Source organism: Phoenix dactylifera, chromosome 8 (genome assembly GCF_009389715.1).
Source record: "Phoenix dactylifera cultivar Barhee BC4 chromosome 8, palm_55x_up_171113_PBpolish2nd_filt_p, whole genome shotgun sequence".
NCBI lineage: Eukaryota > Viridiplantae > Streptophyta > Magnoliopsida > Arecales > Arecaceae > Phoenix > Phoenix dactylifera.
This window is the reverse complement of record NC_052399.1, coordinates 19,172,061-19,189,489: the sequence shown is the minus strand read 5'-3', so window position 1 is coordinate 19,189,489 and position 17,429 is coordinate 19,172,061. Positions and strand designations below refer to the sequence as shown.

The 17,429-nt window shown below is 40.9% G+C and overlaps 2 protein-coding genes and 1 long non-coding RNA gene across 3 annotated transcripts; 1 reads left to right on the top strand and 2 right to left on the bottom strand.

The window, feature by feature from the left end:
* Positions 1–4,943: 4,943 nt before the first annotated feature.
* On the bottom strand, positions 4,944–5,632 carry LOC120111616. Its single transcript, XR_005512954.1, has 2 exons — positions 5,494–5,632; positions 4,944–5,385 (listed from the first exon to the last, which is right to left on the bottom strand). It is a non-coding gene; the product is annotated as an uncharacterized LOC120111616 (long non-coding RNA).
* Positions 5,626–14,626, top strand: LOC103703001 (protein CHUP1, chloroplastic-like). Its single transcript, XM_008785683.3, has 6 exons — positions 5,626–7,040; positions 7,310–7,441; positions 7,530–7,711; positions 7,791–7,902; positions 14,150–14,284; positions 14,377–14,626. The coding sequence occupies exons 1-6, from the start codon at positions 5,850–5,852 to the stop codon at positions 14,491–14,493; spliced, it is 1,869 nt and encodes a 622-aa protein (XP_008783905.2). The 5' UTR covers positions 5,626–5,849; the 3' UTR covers positions 14,494–14,626.
* Positions 14,527–17,386, bottom strand: LOC103703003 (embryonic protein DC-8). Its single transcript, XM_008785685.4, has 2 exons — positions 15,111–17,386; positions 14,527–14,976 (listed from the first exon to the last, which is right to left on the bottom strand). The coding sequence occupies exons 1-2, from the start codon at positions 16,026–16,028 to the stop codon at positions 14,659–14,661; spliced, it is 1,236 nt and encodes a 411-aa protein (XP_008783907.2). The 5' UTR covers positions 16,029–17,386; the 3' UTR covers positions 14,527–14,658.
* Between the last annotated feature and the right edge of the window lie 43 nt (positions 17,387–17,429).

Here is a 17,429-nt window from a genome sequence, read left to right as displayed (position 1 = left end):
AGTTGGTGCGGACACCAGTGCCAGGTCAGCCATCACTCGAGTCGATGGTCGCTACAAAGTCCAGCCAGTTCAGCGGGTCCAACCAGTTCAGCCAGTCTAGCCAGTTGATTTTATTTTGAGTTGATTTTATGTTATTTTATTTTATGTTGATTGGGCTTGTTTGCATATTGTCATTTTAGAGCTTTTATGGGATTGTTTTCTTTGTAGGGATCTTTTATTATTTTGTAACCCTATATATATGGGTCTATGCAATTATTTAGGGTTATGCTATGATGAATGAAAATTGATTCTCTTTCCTTGAGCTTTGGCGTGTGAAACCCTGAGCGGAGCCAGGTGAGAAGCCTGGTTCTTCCTTCTCCTCCATCCTCCTCTCTCTTTCTTCTCTATTTCTCCTCTCTTCCTTTTCTCTCTTCCTTTCTCTCCCTGCCGTCCGGCATCACGCCCATTATGAGTGCTCGCCTCCATTAGAACCGTTGTGGACATGAACACAAGTTTACCCAATTGAAATGAAAAAGAAAAAAGAAAACTTAATATTCTTTGGCATCCACTGTATTCTTCATATTTCTCTTATTTCATCATGGTGAGATGGAATTATCATGAACTTAATTGCTGTGGATCTATTCCATATTAATTCATGAAGAGGCTTGATGAGCTTCACTTTCTTTTAGCCATGGCAAAGTCACACATATTAGTAAATTTGTAAGTTCCTGTACTTTGCTTACCACATGGTCTTGTTTCTATTTACTTTGTATCTTAGTCCCCATGGTCATGTACCTAGCATGTATACCAAGCATATGTAATGATCAAATTGATCTTCAATTTATAAAAAAAATAAATTGTAAGGCAAGGGGAATGCTAAAACACGTTAGGAATAAAGCGTTTGTTCGTCTGTAGTCGTTGATATATTTGGTATGTGATCATAGCTGTCTTTTTTTAAAAAAAAAAAAGAAATGAAAGGAAAGGACATATCTTATTTATGCCACTAGAATAACTACGACTTAACAATTTAATTTCCAAGCTGCAATCATCCATTCGAGAATCACTACTGACTCATCTACAAAAGGGCTCGGAAAGTCAAAAATGATATCAAGATGAGCTAACGTAGCTGATGATGTGAGAAGAAATTGTTTGAATCACGAAATCAGCAAGCATGCGATGTTTTAAGAAAAGAAGAAAATTATTTGTCTTCTGCTTGGGTCAATGTTCATAGGCCTAAAATGAGATGGATATGCAAATAGTTAGTATTACCATTCTCGTGAATAATCTTATCCTACTAGCCATCCTCCCAATTTATTAGGAAAAGAAACCAATTCTCTCTCATCATTGACTTGATGGTCGCTATACCGAAATTTAATCGAGTATCTCGCTGATATATCAAATATCAAGCTGCTAGTTGCAGTCACAACTCATCATGGTATAAGTCATGACATACACACAAGTGATATCGATAACACAATATTAGCTATATTCACATGCTTCCACTTGAGCAGTGCCAAAACTAGCTTGCTCTTCCATCTTATGAATAATTAGATCATTATAAAGGGCCTCCATATGCTGCACATTCTTTACATGAGCCTTATCTATATACTTTGGCTCATTTACCTCAAGAATGACTAAATCATTGCAATGGCATCCGTTTCTAGCACAATTTCCACCTAATCTTTTGTAACTTGATATAACATCCATTTGATCAAACTCCTCTTTCTCTAGATTTTCTTTCAGACTTAATTGATCTTCAAGTTTATTAATCTTATGATGTTCTGGGTCTTCTAATTAATGATCTGATCCGAGAAAAGATTTTTTTTTTAATTTGCTTAACTCAAATCTCTCAAAAAATTTTTTAAAAAAATATAAAAAATCGGCAAAAGTAAGATCTGGTTCTCTTTTATTTATTTATTAATTATAAATTAAGATATGCACCCATTATTTATACTAGTAAGGTCTCTTTTTGCATAATTCAGGTAACATTACTTTTTTATTTCGAAGAGAACTTAGTTTTTTTAAAATAAATATGACTAGAAAAAATAAATATAAAAAAATAAAATTTTACGAGAGATAAATCTCAGTTTATACATCGACTGTCTTTAGTTTTTCCATCTAATGCTTTCCGAATTGGAAGATATGCCTGATCAAACCCTTTGCTAAAAAGAAAATTCTTGTTTTGATCAACCTATTTTGACGCCCAAGTGATGAAACTTGGGGATGATTGCTTGGTGAACTGAACCATTTAAGAGGTGGCACCATGCTATGGAGCTCAAAAATTAGTTGATTTAAAAGTAAAAAAAAAGATAAGCTTAATCGAATATTGTATGGCCTAGTTGTAAACCTATTTTGAGGCCCAAGTGATAAAATTTGGGCATGATTGCTTCGTTAACTGAACCTTTTAAGAGGTGGCACCATGTTATAGAGCTCAAAAGTTAACTGATTTAAAAATTAAAAAAGATCAGCTTAATCCAATATCATATGGTTAAATTATAACTTCTGAAAGTTTGGCATGCGATTCTCCTTCTTGATATGGTAGTTCTCGCTTTTAAATCCTACCTAACTCTACTTATAATAGTTAGAGTAGTCTATATTGAGTCTGATAATCTTTTTAGATCATCTAAGCTTGATCTAGTTTCAATATCTGGATTAACTATGGCAACCCTCACCTTCATAGCTTTCAGGGTGGAGAGAAAATTGAAAAAAAACAACTAGTTCTCCTTCCTCACGCTTCAACAATTGTAGTTGCGTGATATGGTGGAATTTAAATGGACACTGGCCAGAACATCCAATGCTTTTTTTTGACTCTTCTATGCCTTGAATATGCATGACTTTCTTCTTGCTCATCGCAACCGGAAGATAAAACATCACTGTTTCTCTTCTTCTGGATTACAATAACAATGCCTTTCTCTAACTCTTTAGAAAAATTCACTTTATATGCATATGCAATACTTATGACTTGTGGCTGCCCTCATGCTGACGGATGGAAAAAGATCGACTGCAATCATCATTCATCCGGGCACTAAAATCACTTGGGAATCAAGTTTACCTATTTTTTAAGTCCCAACCAACTTTTTGTCTGCAATTCTTTGTCTGTAGTGGAAACAGAGTTTATGGACAGCCAGCACATGAAACTAGCACACAGATTTATCTACAAAACGTAGGGACCATGACAAAGGAATGTTTTCGAAATCTTTCCCCTATTTTTAACTCTATCTCACATCCTACATGCTGGTTGATGCTCGAATTGGTTGTTGGAAATCACTGCCGGTCCAAATTGAAGCTTATGAACATTTGCAGCGACATATTTGTTGCCTTGTAGACGCATGAATGGAAATTTCTGTTGCATAAATACGAGCTTCCACGCCCACCGGAAGTTGGGTCTTCCATCAGCATCATCACTCAGACTTGCATCATCTGCCTATTATTTGCCATCATTCATGAGAAATGGTTTCATTTGTCTGGTGCCTCATCAATTTTACGAGGCTTAATGGGGACATAGCAGAGTGTGCCCATCTTTCCTATACGTTGCATCAGCCACTATAGACTTTTACTCATCTCGGATCTTCCCCACAAATGCTTCCTGCTCTCCACCTCTCCGCTCCTCGCACAAGCAACTTCCTCTCCACCTCCACTTTAATAAGATCACGTAGTTGTCGTCAGTCCTCATTGCAGCACTCACTAGAGTAGCTTCACTCCTACCGTTAATTATTATCAGCATCCTCCCCGCTCTTCCCCTCCGAAGTAAATTTCACCGCTGCTTGGCTAAAATCACGAGAGCAGATCCAGTCCTCGAGCTCGTTCGCAGAACGAAACCTCGGCCAGACGACAGCCGAACACCGGAAGAATTATTCTCTTTGGACTTCTCTTAATTAGCAGCCAACGAAGACAGAGCCAGCAGCGAAACAGGGGACACGGTGGTCAGGTCGTTCTACGCCCACCTCACCACTAGCGGCAAAGTGGCCTTGGTCCCAAGATCAACTCCTTCGCCCATCCCATTTCCGTAGATGCTAAGATTCCCGGTTCAAGGAAAAACGCCAGCTACCGCAGGACAAAGTTTTTTTAATGGCATCCCCAACCGGCTTCTAATTTTTTTATGTCCATTGGCCCCACCGGTGCTGGAGAGTGGTGTAGCTAAGTAGCTAAGAATCATGAATGCTATGGTGCGCTAATTAGAGGCTACTGCGAATTGATGTTCACTTACGAATCACGTTCAATTATGTACCTCTGATTCTTTTTTGTTCAGCCACCCGTGATGGTGCAGTACATGAGCAGTTGAAACTAGACCCTCCCATTTATCATTTACGTTTCATTAGAATTGTAAAAATTTGTATGGGCATGTGTTTAGTTTCACATTGGTTATTTGCTAGGTCCATTTTAGATACTTATACAAAATTAAAAAATTCAAGTAAAATTTTTTGGCTAGTCATTTTTGATGAGATCTTAAATTATTACAAATGATATTAGAACGGATTCAACCTATAATCTATGTGAACTAGAAGACACTATAAAATATGTATTTAACTACACATCGATTATTTATTAGATAAATTTTAAGTACTTATATAGAACCAGGAATCTCAAATAAAGAAACTCTGCTCGGCATCAATTGGGATGAGGCCACAGGAAGGTTTGATGGATGCCAAAAGGACTAAAGGCATCGCAATCATTCCTTCCGGCCACGCGAGAAGAAATTGGACCCAACCGCTGAAGTTACCAAACTCCAGAAAGGCCGGTCCTTCCGGAGGAGAATAGACGGGTAAAATACCGTGAGATTATGCTACACCGTTGCCAAAACAGACGCCGGTCTGTGATTTGTCAGGCTCCTGGATGCTGCGTGCCCTGCCACAACTTCTTACATCATTACCCTTCTCCTTGAAAGGAAGTATTGGTAATATTGTTAACAAAAATCCCAAATACATTACAATCTTCTAGCACACAAAATTACCACTGACAAGTAATAAAATATTAATTAATAAGTAATATAATTTGAACTGGAACGTTACATATACTTTAAGTAATAAGATTTATCTCTTTCCCACATATAAATATATTTTTTAGGGGCGGGGGGCGGGGAAGGGAGGTAGGAAACGGAGGACATTGCGTCACCATAAAAGTCGCACCAGATATCGTCCCAACGTATAAGTAGGTCCCAGTAAGTAATTTCTGGTCCATTCAACAAAATAAATTACATACCGTTTTGATATATATTAAAAAAAACACAAATTGATTGGTCAGCGGAGCATTTCCTTCTTGACTTCAATGGCGACAGGCATGGCAGGCTATTCGATGTCCGAGCCGGAGCAGCTGACCTTCCAGCGACTTTTCTTACTGGTTCGAATTTACTCCTCCCAGGTGTTCGTTCCAATGTTCCGTCGGAACACACTTAAATAATCAAAAACCCTGCACACAAAATTTTCCTCTTCAGTAAAAGCTCTTTGTTTTATTCCTGTGGAAGAAGCAGTTTAATGCTTATCGAGTTCTCGGAACACTAGAACAGAAGTAATGTACCTTGGCCTATATATTAGAATCTCCTTCGGAAGTCCATGCGTTCTCGTTTCAAAACTTTTGGATCCAAGAAAAAGAGAAGGAAGAAGACCGTTCCTCGACTTCTGTGTTCCCTCCTTTCGTATCTTTAACGCAGGACTCGGATCTCTTCTCTGTCTCCATCCTCTCCTCGCTCGCTTTGGTTAGAAAATTGGAATGCAAAGAAAAAGCTCTCCGCGCTCGCTTCTTTTATTTGGGACACCACCTCTCCTTTTCGCCGCCCCACCAGTTGTGATGCAGACGCCCCCATCGTTCGATTCAGACTGAACGGTCCGCAAATAGTATAACTAGAAGAAAAGGCCAGAGCCGAAGGCTTCGCAATGGTGGCCGGAAAGGTCAAGGCGGCGATGGGTCTCCAGAAGAGCCCGGCGACACCGAAGTCGGAGACGCCCCGGCGGTCGTCATCATCCCCGGGGTCCCAGAAGGCTCCGTCGTCCAATACGAAGGGCGGCACCGCCGTTTTGGCGCGCTCCTTCGGCGTCTACTTCCCCCGCTCCTCCGCCCAGGTCCAACCGCGGCCGCCGGACGTCGCCGAGCTCCTGCGCGTCGTGGAGGAGCTCCAAGAGAAGGAGTCCCACCTCCGCACCCAGCTCCTCGAGCAGAAGATCCTCAAAGAGACCGTCGCCATCGTCCCCTTCCTCGAGAAGGAGATCTCCTCCAAGAACGACGAGCTCGGCCGTCTAAAGGAGAGGACCGAGCGCTTGGAGGAGGAGAACGAAGCGCTACGACTTGAGAAGGAGAGCTTGCGGTCCAAGATAGGCGGCGGGGAGGAGGAAGGCCGGCGGAAGGAGGTGAGGATCCAAGAACTGGAGGTGGAGCTTGAGGAGCTGAGGAGGACCGTCTCGGAGCAGAGCTCCGGTGAGTTGAGGCGGCTCTCCGGCCGAACAGGGGAGATCGACGAGTGCTCCTCGTCCCAGAGGTTTCAGGGTCTCATCGACGCCTCGTCGAGGTCAAACCTTCTCAAGAACTTGAGTAATGGCCCAAAACCTACCGAGATTGCTTCGAATCAGGAAGTCCAGAAGCCAGAGACTACGGATCTCAAGGCAGAGAAAGGGGAAGCCGAAAGGACTCGACAATCTCGCTGCGAGAAAGAAGGGATCTCGAGACCTCGAGCTCCTAGGGTTCCGAGACCTCCTCCATTGCCGTTCTCCGTTTCCTCCAGCTCCTCCTGCTCTTCGTCCTCAATGGAGCCCTCGTCTTCCTCTGAGACGGCCACCTCCATAACAAGAAGCAGAGGTCCCAACTTGGCGGGCCTGCCGCCGATACCGCCGCCGGCACCGGGAGCCGGAGCGCGGCCACCTCCACCTCCGCCGCCGCCTCCTCTGGCCAAAGGATCAAGATCCGCGGCAGTGTCCGTGAGGCGGGTGCCAGAGGTGGTGGAGTTCTACCACTCGCTGATGCGGAGGGACTCGAAGCGGGAGTCCGGCAGCGGAGTGCCGGACGCGCCCGCCGCGGCCAACGCGCGGACCATGATCGGCGAGATCGAGAACCGGTCCGCTCACCTCCTCGCCGTAAGTCCCGTCACCGGCCCCGTTCCCTCCTCTCTCCGCCACAACCCGCTCCACGTAATCGCCACCGTTCTGGCAACCGTGGTGTCACCGTCACCAACGCTCTTGTGAATCTCTTTTGTTTAAAATTACATAATTACCCCTTTTTTTTTCTGGAGGGGAGACGGTCGTCTTTGCGTCATGGGTCGCAAGGTTTTATTGTTGGTTTTGTTGTTAGACAAGCAGCGGCAAATCCAGCACTTTTTAATTGCTTTCCTATTACGCTGTTACAGATAAAGACGGACGTGGAGACGCAGGGGGATTTCATCGGGTTCCTCATAAAGGAGGTGGAGAACGCCGCGTTCGCTAGCATCGAAGACGTGGTCGCCTTCGTCAAATGGCTCGACGAAGAGCTCTCCTTCCTGGTACTCTTTGTTACCATCTTAATTATAACATTAAGCAGCGGGATTCGGAGAAGGTTCGTGTTGCTTTAACTAGGAAACGCCATGGTAGGTGGACGAGAGAGCGGTTCTGAAGCACTTCGACTGGCCGGAGCACAAAGCGGACGCAATGCGAGAAGCCGCCTTTGGCTACTGCGATCTAAAGAAGTTGGAGTCGGAGGCCTCGTCCTTCCGCGACGATCCCCGCCAGCCCTGCGCTTCTGCTCTCAAGAAGATGCAATCCCTTCTGGAGAAGTATTTACTTCATCTTTATCCATCTGGAAGTGATTTGATTAAAGTATCCATAATAATTGCTCTTATTATTCTACAACAGGTTAGAGCAAGGGGTTTATAACCTGTCACGTGTCCGAGAAAGTGCAACGAAGAGATACAAGGGGTTTCGGATCCCCTGGGAATGGATGCTGGAGACTGGATTCGTAATCCAGGTACCTTACCCTTCGTTAAATTTTAATGTAGCTTAATAAAGTTAATAATGACTTAATGAATAGAGGGGATGTGAGGGGGCTACTAGATGACAAATGATAATGTGACAAGAATATAAGGGACAAAGGACATACGGAGATGTGATGGATGGCCTTTGTTTCTCGATGCATGTGAGCATGCGGTCACGTGAATACATGAGGTGGACGCCTGGGCTTCCTAACTTTGTTTCTTCTCCGTCGAGCAGTATCTATGGCACGGGCCAGAATAGGAATTTCTGTTCTACGTACCTGGAGAATAAAGGGTTTAGCTTTGTTAAAGCTAACGCTTTTTCTATAATTCGCAGTCTTTTGCTTTTCCTCCCCGGTTTCCATTTTGGTCCTGAGTAATCCGCGTTGATGTCCTGAAGCATAGGCAATAATTGACAACATTCTTATTGCATAGATCTGTTGACGTTACCTTTCCTTTATTTCAAGAAGCCAGGGTAAATAATATCGTACAAGGGGTTGGGCATGGCAAGGACGTTAGCATCCGATTGTGATAGGTAAATAAATGGAGTTTATAGATATTAAACTCTACGTTTTCATTGCATAAGCTGATCAGGAATTAAGAGGATAAGTGAAGAAATGTGTAACTATGTAGGTCCACCTTTTGTTAGTGGTACAAGGAGGTGAGCCTCTTTAATTCTTTGTCGGTGATTCTTATCTTTCTGAAAACTTATGTAGATTTATTTCTCAGACCGTCTTATTGTTTATGTGTGATCATTGGCCGGCAAACAGCAAACTAGAAAACAAAGATTCAAAAGAGCCCATGGATTTCCTGCAAAGTTATATATAAATTTCACAATTGCATTAATGCGTTAACTAAATTTCCCATAGAGTATAATATTTAAAAGGAAGGAGGTGGACCGAGGGATTCTATTTTGGTGGACTTTAAAAATGAAAAGAATTCTGCAAAGCCTTATCATTTGATCCCTGCAAACTCTGAGAAAAATCCTATTTTATCAGCTAAATACAAAGAGAATGTGGAATCCATTGCGATGACTAACATGATTTGTTTAGAAATTGAGGATTGTTCGCCATTTTCCTTTGGATTGTGCAAAGGTGCAAATGAAGACGGGTGCACTTTTTGGCTGTTGACAATGGGTACCATATAAAGAAGATGACCCCCCTCTTTTAGAGAAAACCAAAAATGATGCATTCATGATCTGAATAACTTAGAATTAGATAAGAAAGAGAAGTTCATTTACTAGTTAAACAAGTATAAACTAATTAAAAGAGATGATAAAGGATCTTGTAGATCCACACTTTCAGGGGACTTGTTGTAGAGATACTAAGGGAATGTCAGATAAATAAAATCTCCCCCTTTAAGTGGAATGGGGTGGTTTGAGTCCCTCTGAGCTGGCCTTATTATTGCATGCACTTTTTATTGTATAAATATATTTAGAATGATTTTCCCTACCCTACCACCTTCTGCTCTGCAATTTTGCAGGATTGTATTGAAATGTTTATGTTTTGCTAGATGATGTTAACGTATTAACTTTCTGAAGTGGGGTCTTTTTCCGTTATATTATCATCTATATCAAATGTATGAGTTACTGAATAATCCAATTGTCACGAGCAGCATCACATGATGAACAAATGTTTTTGATGTGCTAAGAGTTATGCTTGCATGAAAATGGAGTTGAAGGACTTTTAGGTCAAAACAATTGCAATCCCAAGTTTCGAATTGTAGAGGGTGCTGTGCTAGTACTAAAGTACATGGTCAATTCTAAAGGGTTCTTTAGGAAAAAGAATTCTTAATTATAATGTTTCTGACCTTTGTTGGGGATGAACCTTAGAAAGAATAACTATTTAGAGCATGTTATGTCACATGATATTTTGGAATAAACTTTTGAGATAATTAATAATGGAGAGCTAATTATTCATAAAGAGACAGCCTAACGTCATATGATTGTTCAAAAATGGCTTGAACATTCTTAAAGCTTTAGCCGTAAGCTAATATCTGTGATATAGGATCTGTACTTTTTTTTAAAAAAGATTCATCATGCCATTTTAACTTAAGTTTTTGACATAAAAGAAACTAACATATGCATAAGGCAACTTTGACAAACATGAGGATATTGAGTTGATTGTCATCAATAAATAGAGATGCACTAACATGAATATGAAGAGCAAGCCAAGGATTCACTGCACTCTACAACATATAATCAGGAACCAACAAGCTTGGATCTGCTCATATACAAATAATGCCAAAGATGTATGAGGGGTCATTGGGTTTTGGCATCCTATATTCTGTTATTAATTTACATTACTTTCAGTATTAGGAAATAGTGACTTGGGTTTCATGAGCATCCTTTTTTAATTTTGATTCCAATAATTCCTGTTGGAATTACCAAACTTAGTCAGATTGGGTCAAGCTGTCACTTAAGGTTCCAAAGGCTTGGCATAGAGGAATGACATTCTGTGATAGGTGACAAAGTGGTTTTCTGGCTTAGATAAAAGAAAAAGGGAATAAAAGAAGAGGTTGTCTCTCTAGGATTGGATGTTTCAACTAGAGGTTCAAGAGAGTATTAGACAAAGAAATGAGTGAAAGTGTTTCCTCAAATTTTTAATATGTACGCATGGAGGTGGTTCCTTTAAGTCTTGCCTTTGTCATAGTCAACTAAGGTGTCATAATCAATTCCTCTGGTTACTTCTTAAATTCTTAATGTAAAGAGATGATGATTTGGGATTTTTCCTCATATAGAAAAAGGCTTGATGGAAATTTCTAATATTCTCATGTCATATTGCCTTGTGCTTTGTCACCAGGAAGACAGTTATGCATAATGGGAACAATTAAAATTTATTATCAGGAAACATGTTTGCAGCATTAATATTAAAAGAAGCCTAGTATTGATTATGCTGGAGAATAAATAATGGAGGTGATAGTTAAGATGGTGTTGGAAGCGTAGTCCAAAAGCATAAAAGAAATGGTTGTTGAATGTAATGATCTGCATCTCTTCACAATTTCAAATCGTGTTCCGTGGTATGATGCAAGTCAACAACCATGGGACTATTGCTTTAAGATCCTTAAAACTTGCAAAATCCAATATTGGTTTTTTATTTGGTTCAGCTCTCATTAATTGTTCCTAAGATAAATCTCAAAACAAAAAAGCGTTCTGATTTAGAGTTCAAAAAGAAAGAATGAGAGACTGTGCAGCAATTTGGGGAGGCTTCTCTTTCTTGAGGAAAAAAAAATGAAAGAGGAAGAAAAGTGGTCTCTCGAGTTATGTCATATATGTCTAGATATGCTCAGAGACAGAAACATGCACACCTATAAATACATCTGTATTTATTAAAATGAACTTGATGAGTTTGCATTGCAAATTGTTAATAGTCTTTCCAAGAGTTATTGGTATATGAAGTTCAAGTATATATTAGATTTTGGAGCATGTTGGTTGAATACCAAGGAAATGTATGCAAGAACAATCAGTTCGATGACTGTTATTTTTCTGCCATTATTAATTGCATAGAAATAGAAGCTACATGAGGTCACTCAGAAGGCATTTAGGTGTCAGTATTCATAGATGTTTTATTCATTTTAAAATAACATAACGAGTTTTAGGTGTCAGCGTCAGAGAGAGAGAGAGAGAGAGAGAGAGAGAGAGAGAGAGAGAGAGAGAGACATAAAAGGCAGAACAGATCTATGCTATAACAATAATCATATCAGGGTGTTTTCACTTTTTTCAGAGGCAGTCTTTTATATCTTGTCTGTAAGGCAAAGAAGGTAGGCTCACATATCCATGTTCAAACAAGATTTGCAAAAGCAATTTTAAATAATCCTCTTGCCAATCTCAAATTAATTTACCAGTTCTTAGCTCAGAATGTTCAATATGTAGTGTTGTTCCTGCTTTACATCTCTCTGGAGTTTTGCTCCAACACCTGCTTGCAAGACACTTCCCTATTTTAATGATTTTGGAGGGCCTTCCATCAATCTGATATCTGGTCTCACTTAGTTATCCAAAGTTTATTCTGAATTGTTCTTCAAGTTTAGTAACATCTTCGAGGTAAATAGAAGATCGAAAGTGGCAAAGAATACTTTTGTTAGTTTGATATTACATATATGAGAAACACAAATCATAGTTGACTCATTCCTTGCTTTCCTTAGAGTTTGGAAAATGATGCTCATCTTGGTTTTTCTTTCCACTCAAACCCTTGAAACCAGCTGAAGATTTTTAGCCTTGCCTCTAAAACCATGAAAAGCCATTCTTTTATATTGGAGGTTTTACTTTGACATACTAAATGAAATAAAATAGCTTTTATTGTTTAATCTTTTAATAAATCAAGATGTTTACTTAGAATCTGTACTATTTGGAGATATCTTACTGTCTTCACTAAAGAATTTCATCATTTTAGTTTTATGATTCCACATAATATAATTGGGATATGGTAAAAATTTTGGGAATAGTATTCAGAAGGACCAAAGCGCTACCAATACCCATCAGAAATCATACTGGACATGGTGCACAGAACATGACGACCAAGATATTACTGAAAGAATGTTTGCTCAAAGCACTCCAACCTGGGTACTTCATTTGAAGATTTATTATATGATCATCAAAAGTAGGAATGTTGCTTACAATGGGCCATTACTAGAGAGAAGTACTTAGCAGTAGTGGACAAAAATTTAAAGTTTCAGGTGAACAGGCAGAAAATAATTTAGTTAACCAATCAACGAGGAATTGGTTTCCTCAATGCCATCCAAAATTGAAGGCACAGTTCTTTACAAAATACTGAACAGGGCAATGGCTTTCTTATTGTTTTATCTTTCTTTTCTCTACTCGCCTTCTCCAAGCCCTTTCAAAAAGTTTGCTATACCTATTGGTACATAAAAGCATTGAATTTCTATAATGACCAACGCGATGTATATGTTAGTCTACTGATGCGACTCCCTTGAGGGGTTTAATACATTTTTCTGGTTCACCAAGTAGGCTTTTAATCTGCTCGGGACCTAAGGTCCAAAGCTGGGATGCATTCAATGTTTGTGTGACTTTTTTTCCCTTTTGTATGAGGAAGTGGACTATGTTTCAAATTCCTGTACTCTTGCATTTCTTCTGTGGAAGATCGCCATGCTCTTATATCAAAATATGTAGGAATTTTTTTTTTCCCATTTGAAAGGAGAGGATATAAATTATAGATGTTTATAACAGAATCCATCTTTGAAATCATATGCTCCTCTTTTTCTATCTACAATTTTGTTTAGCTATTATCAACTGAACATTAGGAACATATATAATTGCTTCATTATAGGTCATCCCATGGATGTAGCAATTATAGTTGCTTATTATTTGAATGCAATAATTCTTAGCATAATATTTAAATTTTATTATTAAAATCATGCGATACCTAAGGTTTGATCGTTTCTCTATTACCATGTAAAATTATGTTCTGATAGTAGACATCAAAGGTAAGGAATCATTTTCAGCAGAACATGTCTCCTTCCATCTTTGCTAGAACCTTAAACATAAGTAATTTCAGCAAAACTTGTGCGGTGATTGGTTTGGATGTACTTGAATTTTAAATAGGTACATTTTTGGCTTTCAATTGATAGAATATTTTTATTTTTAGGAACATTTTAGCTAAAGTGATTGGTTCCCAAATAAAGAAGTTGAAATCAAAGATTACTGAGAAATGGTAATAATATCCAAAAAACTGTTCAAGTTAGAGACTTGATTCTTTGCAAGGTATCTAGGCACAATATAGAGCCATCCCTTTTCAAAAGATCCAGTGGAATAATTAATTATCTTATGTTTGACACATCAGAGCACAGCATAAAATTAACATTTTAAGATACAATAATATTATTACAATGTTAGTTGGTTCTTGCATTTTGCTATACCACATGTAATGGCTGAATATCCAAAATATTTGCTGATCAACTCTGTTTCAGCATGGACTTCTCTTAGGGGTTGTTAGGATTATACAGCCTCACCCATTAATATCTGTGTCTACGGCCATTTGAAAAATATGTATCCCTTATGGTAGACCCAAAAATGCCAAACAAGATAGAGCCGAAAGGATTTTTCATAGGTTTTTTGCCCCTGAAAATCCAGAAGGATTTTTCATAGGATGTGCAACCTTCCTTTTCTATCCTCCAGTAATTTTGGTTATTATCTATTCTCCTTCTGAAAGGACCCATGATGGGCTCCAATTTTTGGGATGCTAATTTATGAACTTGATCCTAACATCTGACATGGGATGTATCACCCAGATCAAGCTAGCTTCAGTGAAATTGGCAATGAAATACATGAGAAGAGTCTCTTCTGAGCTTGAGACCATGGCAGGTGGTCCTGAAGAAGAGGAACTCATGCTGCAGGGTGTTAGATTTGCCTTCAGAGTGCACCAGGTATTTGCGCTCAATTGGAATCTCTACTGAGAATGGCCATCATACTTTTGATATGACCTGTTTCTAAATAATTCTCTATTGGGCATTTACAGTTTGCAGGTGGTTTTGATGTCGAAACAATGCGAGCATTCCAGGAGCTAAAAGATAAAGCTCGTTCCCTCCATAAGCAGAGCCAGAATCCAAGCCAAAGCCAAGGTCAAAACCATTAGCAGAAGCTGTTTTGTAAAGATGGCCACAATGTGCTAACTGCGAAAGCAATTTCATCTACACGTTCATCCCCGTTCTATTTACATTATTATAAGACACCAAACTTTACAAGGAAAGCTTCAGAGTTCAAACTAACTGTTGCTTCATGCATTCGCATTTGTTCACTCTTACCTCTCCTCCGGCTGTCTTCCCATAACCAGCTCCTTGGCAGACCGCGCTGCTCCAATTACAGCTGCACCCACAGCTTCACACAAGTTTCCGACAGCAGTGGTGCCTGCACTCTTCTCTTCCACTACCAGTTCTGTTTGCTGCACTGGAGCCTCTCGGCTCTCTCGTTTTTCCCTGTGCTCGTGCTCCATCTTCCCTTGCTTCTTTTGTTCATCAGGTTCTTCGGAGCCTCCATCCCCACCAGCCTCTTCCTCTCCACTGAGTGAGAGATTCTGAAGTTTCTCCTGTGCCTCCTGTGTCTGTTCCCTGAGCTTTTTCTGCACAAAAAGAATTCAGATACATCCAAATTCATAAGATAAGCAATGCAGTTGATGAAAAGATTGTAACCCTAGCACCATACAGGAGAGAGAATCCATATTTTGATGGAAGGTAATGAGTCATTTTTCAATACCTTTGCTTCGGTAGATTTCGGTTCAGCATATTCTTTGGCTTGCTGGGTGGACTCCTTGGCCGTCTCCTTCGATTCATCTGCTTTCTGCTCTTCCAACTCCTTGGTTTTCTGTCCTGTACCCTGTGCTGCCTCCTTTGCCTCCCCTGCTTTTAGGCCACCATACTTCATAGCCTTCTGACCTGCACCGGCGGTTGCATCCTTGGCTCCCATCCCCTTCTCTCGGGCATAGTCTGCTGCACTCTTACCAGTGCTCACGGTTGCATCTTTGGCCTTCGCTGCTGCCTTCTGTGCATAATCCGCAGCACTTTTTCCAGTTTCTACTGTCTCGTCTTCGGTCTTCACCGCTGCCTGCTGCGCATGATCTGCGGCACGCTTTCTAGCGTCCATGGCCGCATCTTTGGCTTTCACTGCAGCCTCTTGTGCATAATCCGCAGCAGTCTTTCCGGTGCTCATCGTCATATCTCTGGCCTTCTCGGCAGCTTGCTTCGCATAATCGGCTGCACTTTCACCGGCATTCACAGTGACATCCTTGGCCTTCACTGCAGCGTGGACTGCAGTATCCCTTGCTGCATCATACCCCCGCCGGCCTTTCTCCATCGCAATATCCTTGGCAGCAGAGGCCTTCTCTGCAGTGACATCGGCAGCAGCACGGGTACCCTGAACGGCAGCGTGGTAGCCCTGCTGGCCCTTCTCCGCAACATAGTCCTTCGCTGCGGTTCCCTTCGCCTCGGTACCCTTGGCGGCCAGGTAAGTTGAGGCGCCGGACTGCTTGGCTTTCTGGTAGCGCTCCTCCGCGGCCCGAATGGCGTCGATGGAGTTCTGCTGCGCAGTGGCTCGGTACTTTCCGATCTCCTCTGGAGACATGTTTGTTCTCTCCGCGTGCTCTTCTTCCATGGAGCATCCTGTCTGGGAAGCCATCTACGAAAAGATTCGTGGAAGCTAGTATAAATGATGTTCTATTTCCTCTGCGTTTGGAACGAAAATTGAAGTGTGGGAGAAGGGGGAGGAACAGAACGGTTTAAGAAACCAGAAGAGTGGGGCAGCGGTTTGGCGCGGTGCCTGAGAGGCGGTTGGGGCATTAATTGACACCTGGCGAGGGCCGGGCATACGTGTTATGTTGAAGGAGTCGGAAGGGACGACACGGAATCATGTTTGGAACGGGACACGGCGCTTCAGGTCAGTGCGGCTGCATCCATATCGGAACCCAACCCAGATCATATCCCAAATCATATTACATAATAAGTCAGTCAGTTTATTGGATTTTTAAGTATGAGGTTGATGCCCAGATCCTAACAAGGTTTTGACTTCGATTTTGGACCTGATCAGGTTAATACGTTCAATTTGGTTGCTAGCTGCACTGGGTGTCATTTCCGCACGGGAGAAGCCATAGGCACCGGGGGCCCTCATTCCATTGTTTTTTTGTCTATTGCTTGTCTTCGTCCTTCCATGAAAGTAATCAAAACAATCTTAGATGTTGCATTAACAACTAAACAAATTTCATTGGAAGTTGATTCATCATTAGAGATCATTAGAGCATAATTATTCATACAGGAGCCACACATCTCCAATCTCTATTTCGAGTTGAATGTTGAGTTTAAGGAAGCCGGGGAAACCTCCTTTTTGATACTATGACTTGGATGCTAAGCGTATTTGGTGGAGGATAATTCACTGACGATTGCCTCTTAGATTAGTGATCGATGAGAGCACAGCGTGATCTAGCATCTAGATATCGAGGCCTATGGTTGATAATGTCGCTTTTTAGTTGGTTATTGAGGGTTGGTTTATTTTTTTTGAGAAGCCCGACAGCAGAAGGATGACTCCTTGTCTTGAAGGATATCTTGCCACTTAACTTCTCTACCAAGTGCATTCCAAGATAACATTAATCCATCTGTATTGAAAAATTGGCATTAATCTGTAAAGTCTTAAAATTAAAATAAATATTTATTTTTTTCCTGATCTAACCACTCAAGAATTTATCTAACCGAAAAAACGTGACTCCTGCGTCCTCTGCTCGTGCATCGCAAGCTTAGGCAATAATTTCTCTTCTAAATTGGCCTCTCTCGTTCGCTCGTTCGCTTTCAGCACGGCATTCCACGAGGCTAATGCGGCAATAAGAGGGCATTGCTGCTCTTGTAATTCTATTCCAGCTCTTTAAAGGGGCATTCCACGAGGCTAATGCGGCAATAAGGGGTATAGCTTCCTTTTGCCGCACATACTGTAAAATCCGATTGATATTTATTCTTTGCAGGTGTATCTGCTTCTTGGTTTGGGTGCTCGATGAGAAATATTCTACTTCAAAGAAGTCAACTAGATTCTATT